Source organism: Oncorhynchus masou, chromosome 15, assembly GCF_036934945.1.
Source record: "Oncorhynchus masou masou isolate Uvic2021 chromosome 15, UVic_Omas_1.1, whole genome shotgun sequence".
In the NCBI taxonomy this organism is placed as follows: Eukaryota; Metazoa; Chordata; class Actinopteri; order Salmoniformes; family Salmonidae; genus Oncorhynchus; species Oncorhynchus masou.
The window spans coordinates 70,867,989-70,882,337 of NC_088226.1; the positions used below are offsets into that span (position 1 = coordinate 70,867,989).

At 38.4% G+C, this 14,349-nt stretch overlaps 1 protein-coding gene across 4 annotated transcripts in view; it reads left to right on the forward strand.

Moving 5' to 3' along the window:
* LOC135556750 (acyl-CoA Delta-6 desaturase-like) overlaps positions 1-11,804 on the forward strand; it is an 18,381-nt gene extending 6,577 nt beyond the window's left edge. For all 4 annotated transcript variants that reach the window (XM_064990166.1, XM_064990169.1, XM_064990168.1 and 1 more), the window contains 9 exons: positions 522-623; positions 970-1,095; positions 4,712-4,772; positions 4,900-4,976; positions 6,994-7,091; positions 7,246-7,342; positions 7,567-7,646; positions 9,488-9,613; positions 9,746-11,804. In XM_064990166.1, coding sequence (XP_064846238.1) covers positions 522-623; positions 970-1,095; positions 4,712-4,772; positions 4,900-4,976; positions 6,994-7,091; positions 7,246-7,342; positions 7,567-7,646; positions 9,488-9,613; positions 9,746-9,797 — 819 coding nt within the window. In that variant the 3' untranslated portion in view covers positions 9,798-11,804. The remainder of the gene's footprint in view (positions 1-521; positions 624-969; positions 1,096-4,711; positions 4,773-4,899; positions 4,977-6,993; positions 7,092-7,245; positions 7,343-7,566; positions 7,647-9,487; positions 9,614-9,745) is intronic.
* Positions 11,805-14,349: the final 2,545 nt, after the last annotated feature.

The window sequence follows — 14,349 nt, forward strand, 5'->3', positions numbered from 1 at the left end:
TATGTCTCTCTAATATGGTCATACATTGGGCAGGAGGTTAGGAAGTGCAGCTCAGTTTCCACCTCATTTTGTGGGCAGTGAGCACATAGCCTGTCTTCTCTTGAGAGCCATGTCTGCCTACGTCGGCCTTTCTCAATAGCAAGGCTATGCTCGCTGAGTCTGTACATAGTCAAAGCTTTCCTTAATTTTGGGTCAGTCACGGTGGTCAGGTATTCTGCCGCTGTGTACTCTCTGTGTAGGGCCAAATAGCATTCTAGTTTGCTCTGTTTTTTTGTTAATGCTTTCCAATGTGTCAAGTAATTATCTTTTTGTTTTCTCATGATTTGGTTGGGTCTAATTGTGCTGCTGTCCTGGGGCTCTGTAGGGTGTGTTTGTTAACAGAGCCCCAGGACCAGCTTGCTTAGGGGACTCTTCTCCAGGTTCATCTCTCTGTAGGTGATGGCTTTGTTGTGGAAGGTTTGGGAATCGCTTCCTTTTAGGTGGTTATAGAATTGAACAGCTCTTTTCTTTCTCCCTCTCAGTCCCAGGCTGGCTGGCTGCAGCATGACTACGGCCACCTGTCGGTCTGCAAGACATCCAGCTGGAATCACATACTGCAAAAGTTTGTCATTGGACACCTAAAGGTGGGCTGCTGGACAATGGTTGGACATTTGACAATACTGTTTCTTTAGGCTGATCTTCTGCGACTCTTTGGATAAGTTAACCGGACACAGTTTAAACCTAGTTCTAGACTGAAAAACATTCTCAATGGATAATCTCCTTTGAAAGTACATTTTACTCCAGGACTAGGTTTAATCTGTGTTCATGGAAACGGTCCTTTTCACTTTCCTACATTCACCAGAGCAGTGTTACATTTCAAAGTTCACTGCTATACATTCGCCTTATTTGGTGTAGTGTCCAACAGGTGTAAGTTACAGTAAGTGTAATTGTGTGTACCATTAATAAGTAACAGTGGCTGTGTGTTTCCAGGGTGCCTCTGCTAACTGGTGGAACCATCGTCACTTCCAGCACCACGCTAAGCCCAACGTGTTTAGTAAAGATCCTGATGTCAACTCACTGCATGTCTTCGTCCTGGGAGACAAACAGCCTGTAGAGGTAGTTATCACGATAATATATTTGTGATTCCTGCCCCAATTGGACTCACAACCTTAGTGTTTTATGACCCATCTGACTTCCTGTCATATTTGAATAATAATCTAAATATCCATGTATAATTAATAATGTTGAATTTAAATATCCATGTAATAGTTCATTAAATTAATGTAATATTCATGAAATAACCATGTAATAATATCCATGTAATAGTTTGTTAATATAATGTAATATTCATGAAATAACCATGTAATAATATCCATGTAATAGTTCATTAAATTAATGTAATATTCATGAAATAACCATGTAATAATATCCATGTAATAGTTTGTTAAATTAATGTAATATATATATAATAATATTCATGAAATAACCATGTAATAATATCCATGTAATAGTTTGTTAAATTAATGTAATATATATATAATAATATTCATGAAATAACCATGTAATAATATCCATGTAATAGTTTGTTAATTAATGTAATATATATATAATAATATTCATGAAATAACTATGTAATAATATCCATGTAATAGTTTGTTAATTTAATGTAATATTCATGAAATAACCATGTAATAATAATAATAATAACCATGTAATATTCAAATATCCTCTTAACCCCTGTCCTAAGGGTAAACAATGACCTTCACTAAACCCCTAAAATAAAACATCTTGATTGAATTCTAAACCCCAAATGTATTTTGCATGAAGAAACAACCTGTCATTCATCACAAACGTTGTGAATATCTGGAGGTTTCCCTTCTTCACAATGCAGACAGACTGATCAGTGGACACCACTCATTTCTATTACAACACACCTGTCATACCTGTCACACCTGTCACACCTGTCATAATTGTTTAGAGGTTTACTATTATTATTATTGCTAAAGGTAAAGGTGTAAACAGGTGTAAACAAACGTTTTAGCACATGTGTAGCCTAAGAACATAGCGGGAATGTGCAGAAAGCAGTTTTGAATGCATTTTATTGAAGGGAAACAACAACAGTCTTGACATTTTTTGGCAACATAGTGATATATTATTATATACTGTACAATGAGGAATTCAACTACAAAATACTAGTCTACTACCATTATTAACCATTGCCCCCACCCACAAGGTGTATAAACAACAACAATAAATAGGAATAAAATAAGATAATAGATACAAAACAAAAACGTGACGAACATAAATCAATCAACTCTAATTAGCACAAGTAGGACAGTATGCAAGTGTGTGTGCATGGTTTGCAGATGTATTTCTCACATGTGCAGCACATAGTATTTGTTTTACAGTCCTTTGGGGGGCAGAATTGGCATCTCCTCCTCTTGTCTGCCCCAGCTGCAGCCTCAGGTGGATCAGGACAAGATTCAGCCCCCTGCTCCAGCTTTCACAAATCAGCTGCATCCAGATAGCTGATCTGTGCAGGGAGGACACATCAATGATGTTATGGAAGTGACCTTCCCCATCTTCTTCTTCAGATACCTCCTTCTCTTCTAAATCATTGTTCTCTTGTTCCTCCTGGACATCTGATAAAATCAGATCTATGACCTGTTGGGCACTGAAACCTGCACTCATGGCTTCAGCAAAGAGAGAACTGGGGGGGACTGTCATCTCCAGCACCTTTATAGCCTCTGACTGCATTCCCCATTAGTAGACAATGCTTTCAAGACATGTTTATTTTGTCTGAAAATGTGTTTATTTTATCTGAAATTTTGATTATTTAGTCTGTGAACTTGAGTCATGTGTGGGGTCGTGGAGGGGTCGTGGAGGGGTCGTGGAAGGGTCGTGGAGGGGTCGTGGAGGGGAGACGCTGCACATCCACACGAAAGTTTTAGTTTGGTCTGAGTTCAATCAGCAGCACATAATCTACATTTATCATGGTGTGTGTGTGTGTGTGTGTGTGTGTGTGTGTGTGTGTGTGTGTGTGTGTGTGTGTGTGTGTGTGTGTGTGTGTGTGTGTGTGTGTGTGTGTGTGTGTGTGTGTGTGTGTGTGTGTGTGTTTGTGGTGTGGAAATATGGAAATTATTGGAAATATGAACAGAGGCGATGTTTCACTTGTTCTAATGTTGGGGGTCACTCTAGGAAACGTCTTCAAATTTCAAGTTGAAAAGAATACCATTTATGGGGTTTTCTCTGCTGTTTAACATAGTGGCTGGTCATTTTTTACCTTTAAGACAACACATGGGTTAATTGTTCATTAAATTAATTTAATATTCATGAAATAACCATGTAATAATATCCATGTAATATTCAAATATCCATGTAATAGTTAATTAAATTTTTTAATATTCATGAAATAACCATGTAATAATATCCATGCAATATTTAAATATCCATGTAATAGTTCATTAATTTAATGTAATATTCATGAAATAACCATGTAATAATATCCATGTAATAATATCCATGTAATATTCAAATATCCATGTCATAGTTCATTAATTTAATATTTATGAAATAACCATGTAATAATATCCATGCAATATTTAAATATCCATGTAATAGCTCATTGATTTAATGTAATATTCATGAAATAACCATGTAATAATATCCATGTAATAATATCCATGTAATATTCAAATATCCATGTAATAGTTCATTAATGTAATATTCATGAAATAACCATGTAATAATATCCATGCAATATTTAAATAGCCATGTAATAGCTCATTAATTTAATGTAATATTTATGAAATAACCATGTAATAATATCCATGTAATAATATCCATGTAATATTCAAATATCCATGTAATAGTTCATTAATGTAATATTCATGAAATAACCATGTAATAATATCCATGTAATATTCAAATATCCATGTAAGAGTTCATTAAATTAATTTAATATTCATGAAATAACCATGTAATAATATCCATGCAATATTTAAATATCCATGTAATAGCTCATTAAATTAATGTAATATTCATGAAATAACCATGTAATAATATCCATGTAAGAGTTCATTAAATTAATTTAATATTCATGAAATAACAATGTAATAATATCCATGTAATAGTTCATTAATGTAATATTCATGAAATAACCATATAATAATATCCATGCGATATTTAAATATCCATGTAATAGCTCATTAATTTAATGTAATATTCATGAAATAACCATGTAATAATATCCATGTAAGAGTTCATTAAATTAATTTAATATTCATGAAATAACCATGTAATAATATCCATGTAATATTCAAATATCCATGTAATAGTTCATTAATGTAATATTTATGAAATAACCATGTAATAATATCCATGTAATATTTAAATATCCATGTAATAGCTCATTAATTTAATGTAATATTCATGAAATAACCATGTAATAATATCCATGTAGTAGCTCATTAATTTAATGTAATATTCATGAAATAACCATGTAATAATATCCATGTAATAGCTCATTAATGTTATGTAATAATCATGAAATAACCATGTAATAATATCCATGTAATATTCAAATATCCATGTAAGAGTTCATTAAATTAATTTAATATTCATGAAATAACCATGTAATAATATCCATGTAACGGTTTGTCTCAGTCGTGTTAAAACGGTATTCGTGTTTCTGTGTAAGGTCCATCTGACTCCTTGTCTCTGTCTATTGCAGTATGGTATAAAGAAGTTGAAGTACATGCCCTACCATCACCAACACCAGTACTTCTTCCTCAGTAAGTTGCTGAACACGTTTCATGGATTTCTGTATAGAATCACATCAACTTCCATTGAACACGTAAAAGCAAAAGACAGACAACTGATGTATGTATATAATACCAATAATTTCCCTCTGTGTTCCAGTTGGACCTCCACTACTTATTCCAGTGTATTTCCACATCCAGATATTGCGGACCATGTTTTTACGACAGGACTGGGTGGTGAGTTTTCATACCAACTAAATGTAGACTTAATCCTCTTCATTCCCATCTGGAACATAAGGGCTTCCATGAGAGAGTAATGATATGATGGTTAGGACCTTGAGTGTGGCTGAGGTGCACCTATGACCAGCTCGGAAAGCAGATTGCATAGCTGAGAAGGTACGGTGGGATTCGAAACGGTCGGTGATCTGTTTGTTAACTTGGCTTTCGAAGACCTTAGAAAGGCTGGGCAGGATAGATATGACTATGCGAACACCTGGGGTCATAAGATCCTTGTTCGTTAGTCAGCAATAATATTGCACCACCAACAACACACTGACTGTATCATCAGAAATGACTAAATCAAATCAAATTTTTATCACATACCCATGGTTAGCAGATGTTAATGCGAGTGTAGCAAAATGCTTGTGCTTCTAGTTCCAACCATGCAGTAATATTTAACAAGTAATCTAACAATTTCACAACAACTACCTTATACACACAAGTGTAAAGGAATGAATAAGAATATGTACATATAAATATATGGATGAGTGATGGCCGAACGGCATAGGCAAGATGCAGTAGATGGTATAGAGTACAGTATATACATATGAGATGAGTAATGTAGGGTATGTAAACATTAAATTAAGTGTCATTGTTTAAAGTGACTAGTGATACATTTATTACATCCAATTTTTTATTATTAAAGTGGCTGGAGATTTGAGTCTGTATGTTGGCAGCAGCCACTCAGTGTTAGTGGTGGCTGTTTATCAGTCTGATGGCCTTGAGATAGAAGCTGTTTTTCAGTCTCTCGGTCCCTGCTTTGATGCACCTGTACTGACCTCGCCTTCTGGATGATAGCGGGGTGAACAGGCAGTGGCTCGGGTGGTTGATGTCCTTGATGATCTTTATGGCCTTCCTGTAACATCGGGTGGTGTAGGTGTCCAGGAGGGCAGGTAGTTTGCCCCCGGTGATGCGTTGTGCAGACCTCACTACCCTCTGGAGAGCCTTACGGTTGTGGGTGGAGAAGTTGCCGTACCAGGCGGTGATACAGACTGCCAGGATGCTCTCGATTGTGCATCTGTAGAAGTTTATGGACTTCCTGTGACATCCTTATCACCGTGGTAATTGTTGCTTTGTAGTCATCCTATAGGGGAATAGGGGTGATTTTAGAAAAAACAAACACATGGGATGTACACCAGCAAAGCCACTACAAAACACTAAACAATACATTAATTGCACTGTAATGGTGACAAACGGTGCCCACAAACTGTTAGGGCCGACATATAGCTGTCCCTTCATCTTACCACTGCTACAACTGGCTATCAGCGGTGCCTTGTCTGGCAGCGAAACAGTTCATTCATCCTCATTTACTGCTTTAAAAAAAACATAGCTGATATGGTTGACTTGGTTAAACAAATGTGGTTTCTACTGACAATTTGAGATGTACAAACTATGGCATAAGGGGACGACAAGTGGATAAGAGGCAATCCAATCTGTAATTTCGATTAAGACATTAATGAGCGAGCTAGGACGGACATAGTCAATATAACTATTTGTTTAGCGCTTTTGAAATGTACTGGGACAGAATTCAGAACACGGGCCGTGTTCAACCTGTACACCAAGTCACAACCATAGGATAAATAAAGGGGGATATAAACAGACAAGGAAAGCTCTTAAAATATTAAATGATAACATGTCTCTAAACCAGGCTGTAGGCTACATGTGCACCACCAAGTCAGAACAGTAGAGTAAGTTATGAGGGGGAAAAGGACCAAATTGTTAGGTTGAGGCACATGGGCTACTCACAGCTTACTACACAACATACACTTGTATTACTTTCTTAGCTACAGTATACATATCTCCCTGGCATATTACATCATCAACCAACTTGTCCAATGTCCGATGAGCATCGATACGTTCCGTCTATAATTTCTAATAAATGTGGGGCTCAAAAGAATGAATGATGTGTTGCTACTGGGTAGGAACCCCAGATGTATAATGTCTGGCCTAATACCAATCTTTGTCTCCTGTGAAGGATCTGGCGTGGGCGATGACTTTCTACCTTCGCTTCTTCTGCTGTTACTATCCCTTCTTTGGTTTCTTTGGCTCAGTAGCATTGATCAGCTTCGTCAGGTAAAGTATGAACTGAGAGGGAGCTCAAAGATTAACTCAGTCATTCGTTGTATTCAAACTATCTACAGTATTAGAAAACAACACAATGCTGTGCTTCATGTAATAATGTAACGTAATATTGTGGCCGAATAATTATATTGTACTGTATATATAGGTTTTTGGAAAGCCACTGGTTTGTATGGGTGACCCAGATGAATCACCTTCCGATGGAGATAGATCACGAGAGACACCAGGACTGGCTCACCATGCAGGTAACATGTCATTACTAGACAACTGGGTCTTGTCTTGGAGTAGGAGGGCTGATCTAGGATCAGGTCCCCCCTGTCCATACACTCCTATTCATTATAATCTTAAAAGGCTAACCTGATCTGGGAACAGCAGTCCTGAGTACAGGCCCAGGAGTGTTTTCTGGGGCTGTGCCTTCTATAGTTCTCCAGCAGAGGGTGCTATAACGTGTCTCTTTCTCTGGTCTTAGTTGAGTGCTACTTGCAACATTGAACAGTCAACCTTCAACGACTGGTTCAGTGGACACCTCAACTTTCAGATTGAACACCAGTAAGTGAAACAAATATCCCACCTTACTGTTGTCTGTCAAACAGTATATACTGTATTGTCGTGTCTTTGGCATCATTAAACTGAAGACTGTTAGTTTATCAAATCAATTCTCTGTACTTATTATCACGTGATTAACTAATCAGGTAAATGTACTTAACTAGGAATTCGGGGCATCAAAGTTATAATTTTCCTAATATAACTTTCAGATATTTTAATATCTGATCAATTAGTCTTCTAATTAATGAATTATTATTTACCTCACGTTAGTCTCATTCCAAACGTCGTAAATTGTTGGTTATCTGCACAAACCCAGTCTTCACTATGAATCATCCATACACCAATTGTCTCAATTATTTATTTATTAACTAACTAAATAATCACAGCACACAAACAAACAAAGTAGATATGGTTACAAGGCAATGATAGGGGATGTGCCCCTAGTGGGCTAAACCGGCATCGCGGCTTGGTGGACAAAGGGACTGAGAAGGGAGCCAAAGATAAGACAACACACAGTTGATAATTATAACCATTGAACTGCTAATCCTTTGCACATGAACGCTCACTCATTCGGGAATAATTGCAATCAATATATATATATATTTACGCTCAGTGTGTCGTCGTGATCTCTGTTGGAGTCTTTGGTTAGAATTGCTACTTCAGAGTAACATTCAGAAATGTCGTTATAGAATAGATGTTTCAGCGGTTGGCGGCCTTCGCATTCACATCATTTCTAGCTGCAGACTACTAATTAGTATGGAAGAGTAGCTCTTATTCTGTCGGATCGATAGTGTCAGAGTTTAACCACATGGTATGGTTAAAAGATTCAGCAATCTACACAAACCTTAACTCCCTCTCGTGGTAATCGAGTTTCAGCTGGTCTGAGGAGGATTTTATTAGGTGGGGGTTATATTCGGAACAGTAGGAAATATCCTGTCAGTGCTCATGGGAGCGGGCCAATGAGTTGGCTAGATTTGAAAGGGAATGCTTTCATTAACAGGATTGACATCACCTTACTTAATTTCACAAATAGTTTCATCTTTACTCATTTTATTCAACAGTTCGATGCAAACCCCACAACTGAGACTCTTGTATCAACAGAGTTATAGTAATGTGGCTGTATTGTCTCATGAGTTTCACAAAATTGTAGAAAACGGACCAGTTCGTAGCTGGATTCTTCCACGACCATGAACACATTCTCCAAAACATGGACATTGTTCAGTTCTCAAGTTCTGTGATTTGGAAGAGGTTCCTTTGTTCTCCTGTGAACCTCACTCTCTCTATACTCTTGCCATGAGAAGAGAAACTCCTCTAGGAATTGATGACCTGCCTAACAGAGCCTGAGTGTAGGGGGAAGAGAGAGAGGTGGTGCAGAGAGAGGGGGATGGTGCTCGCTGTATCCAAAGAGGCCCACTTCATGACAGTATATATATATATATATAGTATTTTATAATTGGTCATTTATCAGGTCACTGACATACTAAAGTTATAGTTTAAGTATTCAGCTTCATTTGATCTTAAATATAACTTGTTGTTTGTACTAAATACTCTACCTCGTAATAGTGTTTAGATACAATATTGATACAATCCTAGTGAGAAATTGAGGTTTCTCTGATAGCGTTTTCTCTCTCTGTCACCTTCCCCCTGCCCCCGCCCCTCTCTCTCTGTCTGCCTCTTTCTTTCTCTCTCTCTCTCTCTTCCTCTCCCTCCTCCCCACTCTCTCTCTCCTTTTCTCTCTCTCTCTCTCTCTCTCTTTCTCTAATCTCTCTCTCCCTCTCTCCTTCCTCCTCCCCTCCACTCTCTCTCTCTGCCTCTCTTTCTCTGTCTCCCCCTCTGTCTCCCAGTCTGTTTCCTACCATGCCCCGTCATAACTACCACCTGGTGACTCCTCTGGTTCGTGCTTTGTGTGAGAAACATGGAGTTCCCTACCAGGTCAAGACTTTGCAGAAAGGCATGACTGATGTTGTCAGGTAAAGTGTTTTAATAAATACTTGTATAGTGCTATTCCTCTGTAATAGATTGTACATCATAAGGTGATACCTGCTGCTCTCAGTCTCCTATGTGATTTACCTGGTTCGTTATCCACCTCTGTTCTTCTCCAGGTCACTGAAGAAGTCAGGGGATCTGTGGCTGGATGCGTATCTCCATAAATAAATCCCTTCCTGACTCTGGACGGGATTTAATCCATCGCAGATTAACGACCTGCGAACAGAGAGGACATTTCCTGGATGTTTTTGATGATAATGATCGCTGCAAACATTATTGTGATCTAATTGTTTTAATCCTTGTCAGCAGTGAATGGGGATCCATAGCATAAATAGAGGGTTTATATAGTAGGGCCAGGCGTTTTTTTTTTTAAACAAAATGTATTTATTGACCTATATTTCCAGCATTATCCACTGGGTTTGATGCAGGCAGAAAATCCTAGGAAATGCTCTGTAATTGACACAAGTCTCAGTCATTCCAGTCTGGTTGTCCATTCGTTTCTGGTGGAGGGATCGCCTGAACCAGTGGAGACGCAGCATATAATGTTTATTTCACAAAACCTATTATTTGGCAAAGAATTCTATTTGTAGATCAGTGATTTTACACCTCGTTTTTCTCAAGCTGATCGCCTCCAACAGACTCAATCCCTGATCACAGGGGGTTATATAAATGGGGCAATTAGGACACTTGCAGGGGAAAGACTATGAATCAAAGCAGAAAATATAAGTGTACGATAAAAAATCTCTATCGCTTGAAATTCCCCGCTGGGATGTTCTTTGCAGACGACAATATATTCTGCAAAACCTGAAATTTAGCGTCACATTTTAAATGGAAAAGCAGGATAGACAGGATAGACAGCCATCTGACATAATTATGCCGTCTCAGAAGAATGCTTCAACCTTGAAAGGTTGTGGGGGATATACTGTGAAACAGTCTCCTCCTTACATAACAAGACAACATCAATCAACAACAATATTTCACGACGTCTTCGTTGTCTGTTATTAACATATAGGCATTTTTGTATCCGAAAATGTAGAGGGTGGAATATAGACTATTTTCAGAATACTAATGGCTCGCCTATTTTCATTGACTATAGAAATAACACATTTTATCCATCTCTAAGACGGCAGTATTTGGAGAGATGCGCTTCTCCGCCTCCACAAGGTTAATGTAAAAGCGAAGCTACTCGGAGTGATATTCTAACGCTGTTGAATAGTTCTCTGCCTGTAAATTCACTATCAGCCAGAACAACTGTAAGGTCTTCACCCAGCTCTCATACACAATGTGTGACAGTGGATTTGTCCATTACTGTGTTTTTTTCCGGGCTGCGGCTCCGTTCTTTACGTGTGTTAATGAAGGTGCGCAATTTGGGATTGTCAACTATTTTTAGAGGGATGTTGGCGCTTGCAAAAGCAATATATATATCCTCATCATTTACGTTTGTACACGTGTTTAATGAAAATGGCTCGTTTGTTCGGCTACATTTTCTTAGATAACATGCCTACTATTCCTATATAATTTTGATAACGGACAATGAGTAAGTAAAATATTTATGCCGATTTATTTCCTTAATCATTTGGTGCATTAGGCTAAAGTGTATGCTGTTGATGCAAATATTTTTCTTTTAATCTCATTTGAAGTCAATCCACACGGTTGGGAATTGATTTTGGACTAATTGGATAATTATGTTAGATGATCACGGTGTGAGAAAGTGCTATACCGGACACGGGGTAGAAAAACAACAACCGAAGAACAACCAAAACGCCTGGCCCTAATCATTGGTGCCACCCTGTTTTAACAACATTTATGTATTTACGTATATAAAAATAAATATGTGTTTAAGCCTTATATTACATGTATTTAAATATATGGACATATTACAAAATTGGCCTTTTTGATATATTTCTACATATATGTTTATATATTTAAATATATGGAAATACATTTTGAGAGCATGCTGTGGTAGATAAGTAAAATAAATGCCCAAATATATTTCATAAATATATGTTGCCATGTATTTAAATGAATGGAAATGTTTGCCTTTTATCTTAATAATGATACTGTAGCTAGGCTACATAAATAAAAACAATCAATGCGTAAAACTACAAAGGTCAGGACTGAATCACAATAGCCTGTTGTGGTAGACTTTGTCTGAATGAATAACTGACAACAAAATGAGTGGTTTCAATCATCTTTATTGTTGGCTCAAATTACTTGGTCCATTGTTGAATTGTTACCTGGGAGTCAACGGAAGGTCGCATCTGAAACAATATAATGTATATAATTACCTTTGTGCTCTAAATATCTGAATGTGGAAATGATGTCTTTCCTCATCCGGTTGATACAAACGACGTTGCTTCCTTCACCTCCAGTGTCTATTTTCAGACTCACAAGTTGGCAGTTACCCTGTGGATAATGCTGTGACAGGTTGACAGTTACCCTGTGGGTAATGCTGAGACAGGTTGACAGTTACCCTGTGGGTAATGCCGAGACAGGTTGGCAGTTACCCTGTGGATAATGCTGAGACAGGTTGACAGTTACCCTGTGGATAATGCTGAGACAGGTTGACAGTTACCCTGTGGATAATGCTGAGACAGGTTGGCAGTTACCCTGTGGGTAATGCTGAGACAGGTTGACAGTTACCCTGTGGATAATGCTGAGACAGGTTGACAGTTACCCTGTGGATAATGCTGAGGCAGGTTGACAGTTACCCTGTGGATAATGCTGAGACAGGTTGACAGTTACCCTGTGGATAATGCTGAGACAGGTTGGCAGTTACCCTGTGGGTAATGCTGAGACAGGTTGACAGTTACCCTGTGGATAATGCTGAGACAGGTTGGCAGTTACCCTGTGGGTAATGCTGAGGCAGGTTGACAGTTACCCTGTGGATAATGCTGAGACAGGTTGACAGTTACCCTGTGGGTAATGCTGAGACAGGTTGACAGTTACCCTGTGGATAATGCTGAGACAGGTTGACAGTTACCCTGTGGATAATGCTAAGACAGGTTGGCAGTTACCCTGTGGATAATGCTGAGACAGGTTGACAGTTACCCTGTGGATAATGCTGAGACAGGTTGGCAGTTATCCTGTGGGTAATGCTGAGGCAGGTTGACAGTTACCCTGTGGATAATGCTGAGACAGGTTGACAGTTACCCTGTGGATAATGCTGAGACAGGTTGACAGTTACCCTGTGGATAATGCTGAGACAGGTTGACAGTTACCCTGTGGATAATGCTGAGACAGGTTGACAGCTACCCTGTGGGTAATGCTGAGACAGGTTGACAGTTACCCTGTGGATAATGCTGAGACAGGTTGACAGCTACCCTGTGGGTAATGCTGGGACAGGTTGACAGTTACCCTGTGGATAATGCTGAGACAGGTTGACAGTTGCCCTGTGGATAATGCTGAGACAGAGGATCACAAGATGAAGAATAAATAAGGTGTTAATATTCATATTTGTATTTGTCAAATGCTTTGTAAACAGTGACTTTCAACGTGGCACCGTCATGGAATTCCACCATTACAAGTCAGTTCGTCAAATTTCTGCCCTGTTCAAGCTGCCCGGGTCAACTGTAAGTACTGTTATTTTGAAGTGGAAAGGTCTAGAAGCAACAACAGCTCAGCCGGTAAGTTGTAGGCCACAGAAGCTCACAGAACGGGACCGCCGAGTGCTGAAACACGTAAAAATCATCTGTCCTCTGTTGCAACACTCACCCCCGAGTTCCAAACTGCCTCTGGAAGCAACGTCAGAACAAGGACTGTTAGTCGGGAACTTGATTAAAACCTCTTGAAACTCCCCATCCCGGATCCGGGATCGTGACTAAAGCCTCAGGCTCATTAGCATAACGCAACGTTAACGATTTCTGAAAATCGCAAATAAAATGAAAATAATACGCCTGCACTCAAGCTTAGCCTTTTCTTAACAACACTGTCATCTCAGATTTTCAAAATATGCTTTTGAACCATAGCAATTCACTAATTTGTGTAGCAGTATGCTAAGCTAGCTTAGCATTTTGTTGTAGCATTTAGCACACAACATTTTCACAAAAACCAGATAACCAAATAAATTCCAAAACTACTGTCTTATACACAAGTGTAAGGGGATAAAGAATATGTACATAAAGATATATGAATGAGTGATTTACTTTGAAGAGCTTTGGATGTTTTCAATGAGGAGACTCTCAGTTACATAGCAAATGTGCAGTTTTTCCTGAAAGTGTCTTTGTGTAGGAGAAATCGCTCCGTTTTGTACATCACATTTGGCTACCGTAAACAAAATTCAGTCACCTCCAACGTCAAACTTTTACATAAAGATTAATGATATATAATATCAACGATACATGGAAATGTTGTTTGGAATCAATCCTCAAGGTGTTTTTGAATATCTCTTCATTGATATATTTTACATGCATTCTTCTCTGAATTCTGTGGAAAAATACTTGCAGCTGACTTTTGGCAGCAGCCACTCAATGTTAGTGGTTGCAGGACACAGTCGGACACCTGAGTAAATGTGGTCTCTTATGGTCAATCTTCCAATGATATGCCTACAAATACGTCACAATGCTGGAGACACCTTGGGTGAAACGACAGAAAGGGCTGACTCACTCCTCTCGCATTCACAGCCATATAAGGAGACAATGGAAAACTGAGCCTCAAAAATCCTGCTCATTTCCTGGATGCCGTTTCATCTTTTTTTTTGCCTGTAGCTCACGTTCTAGGG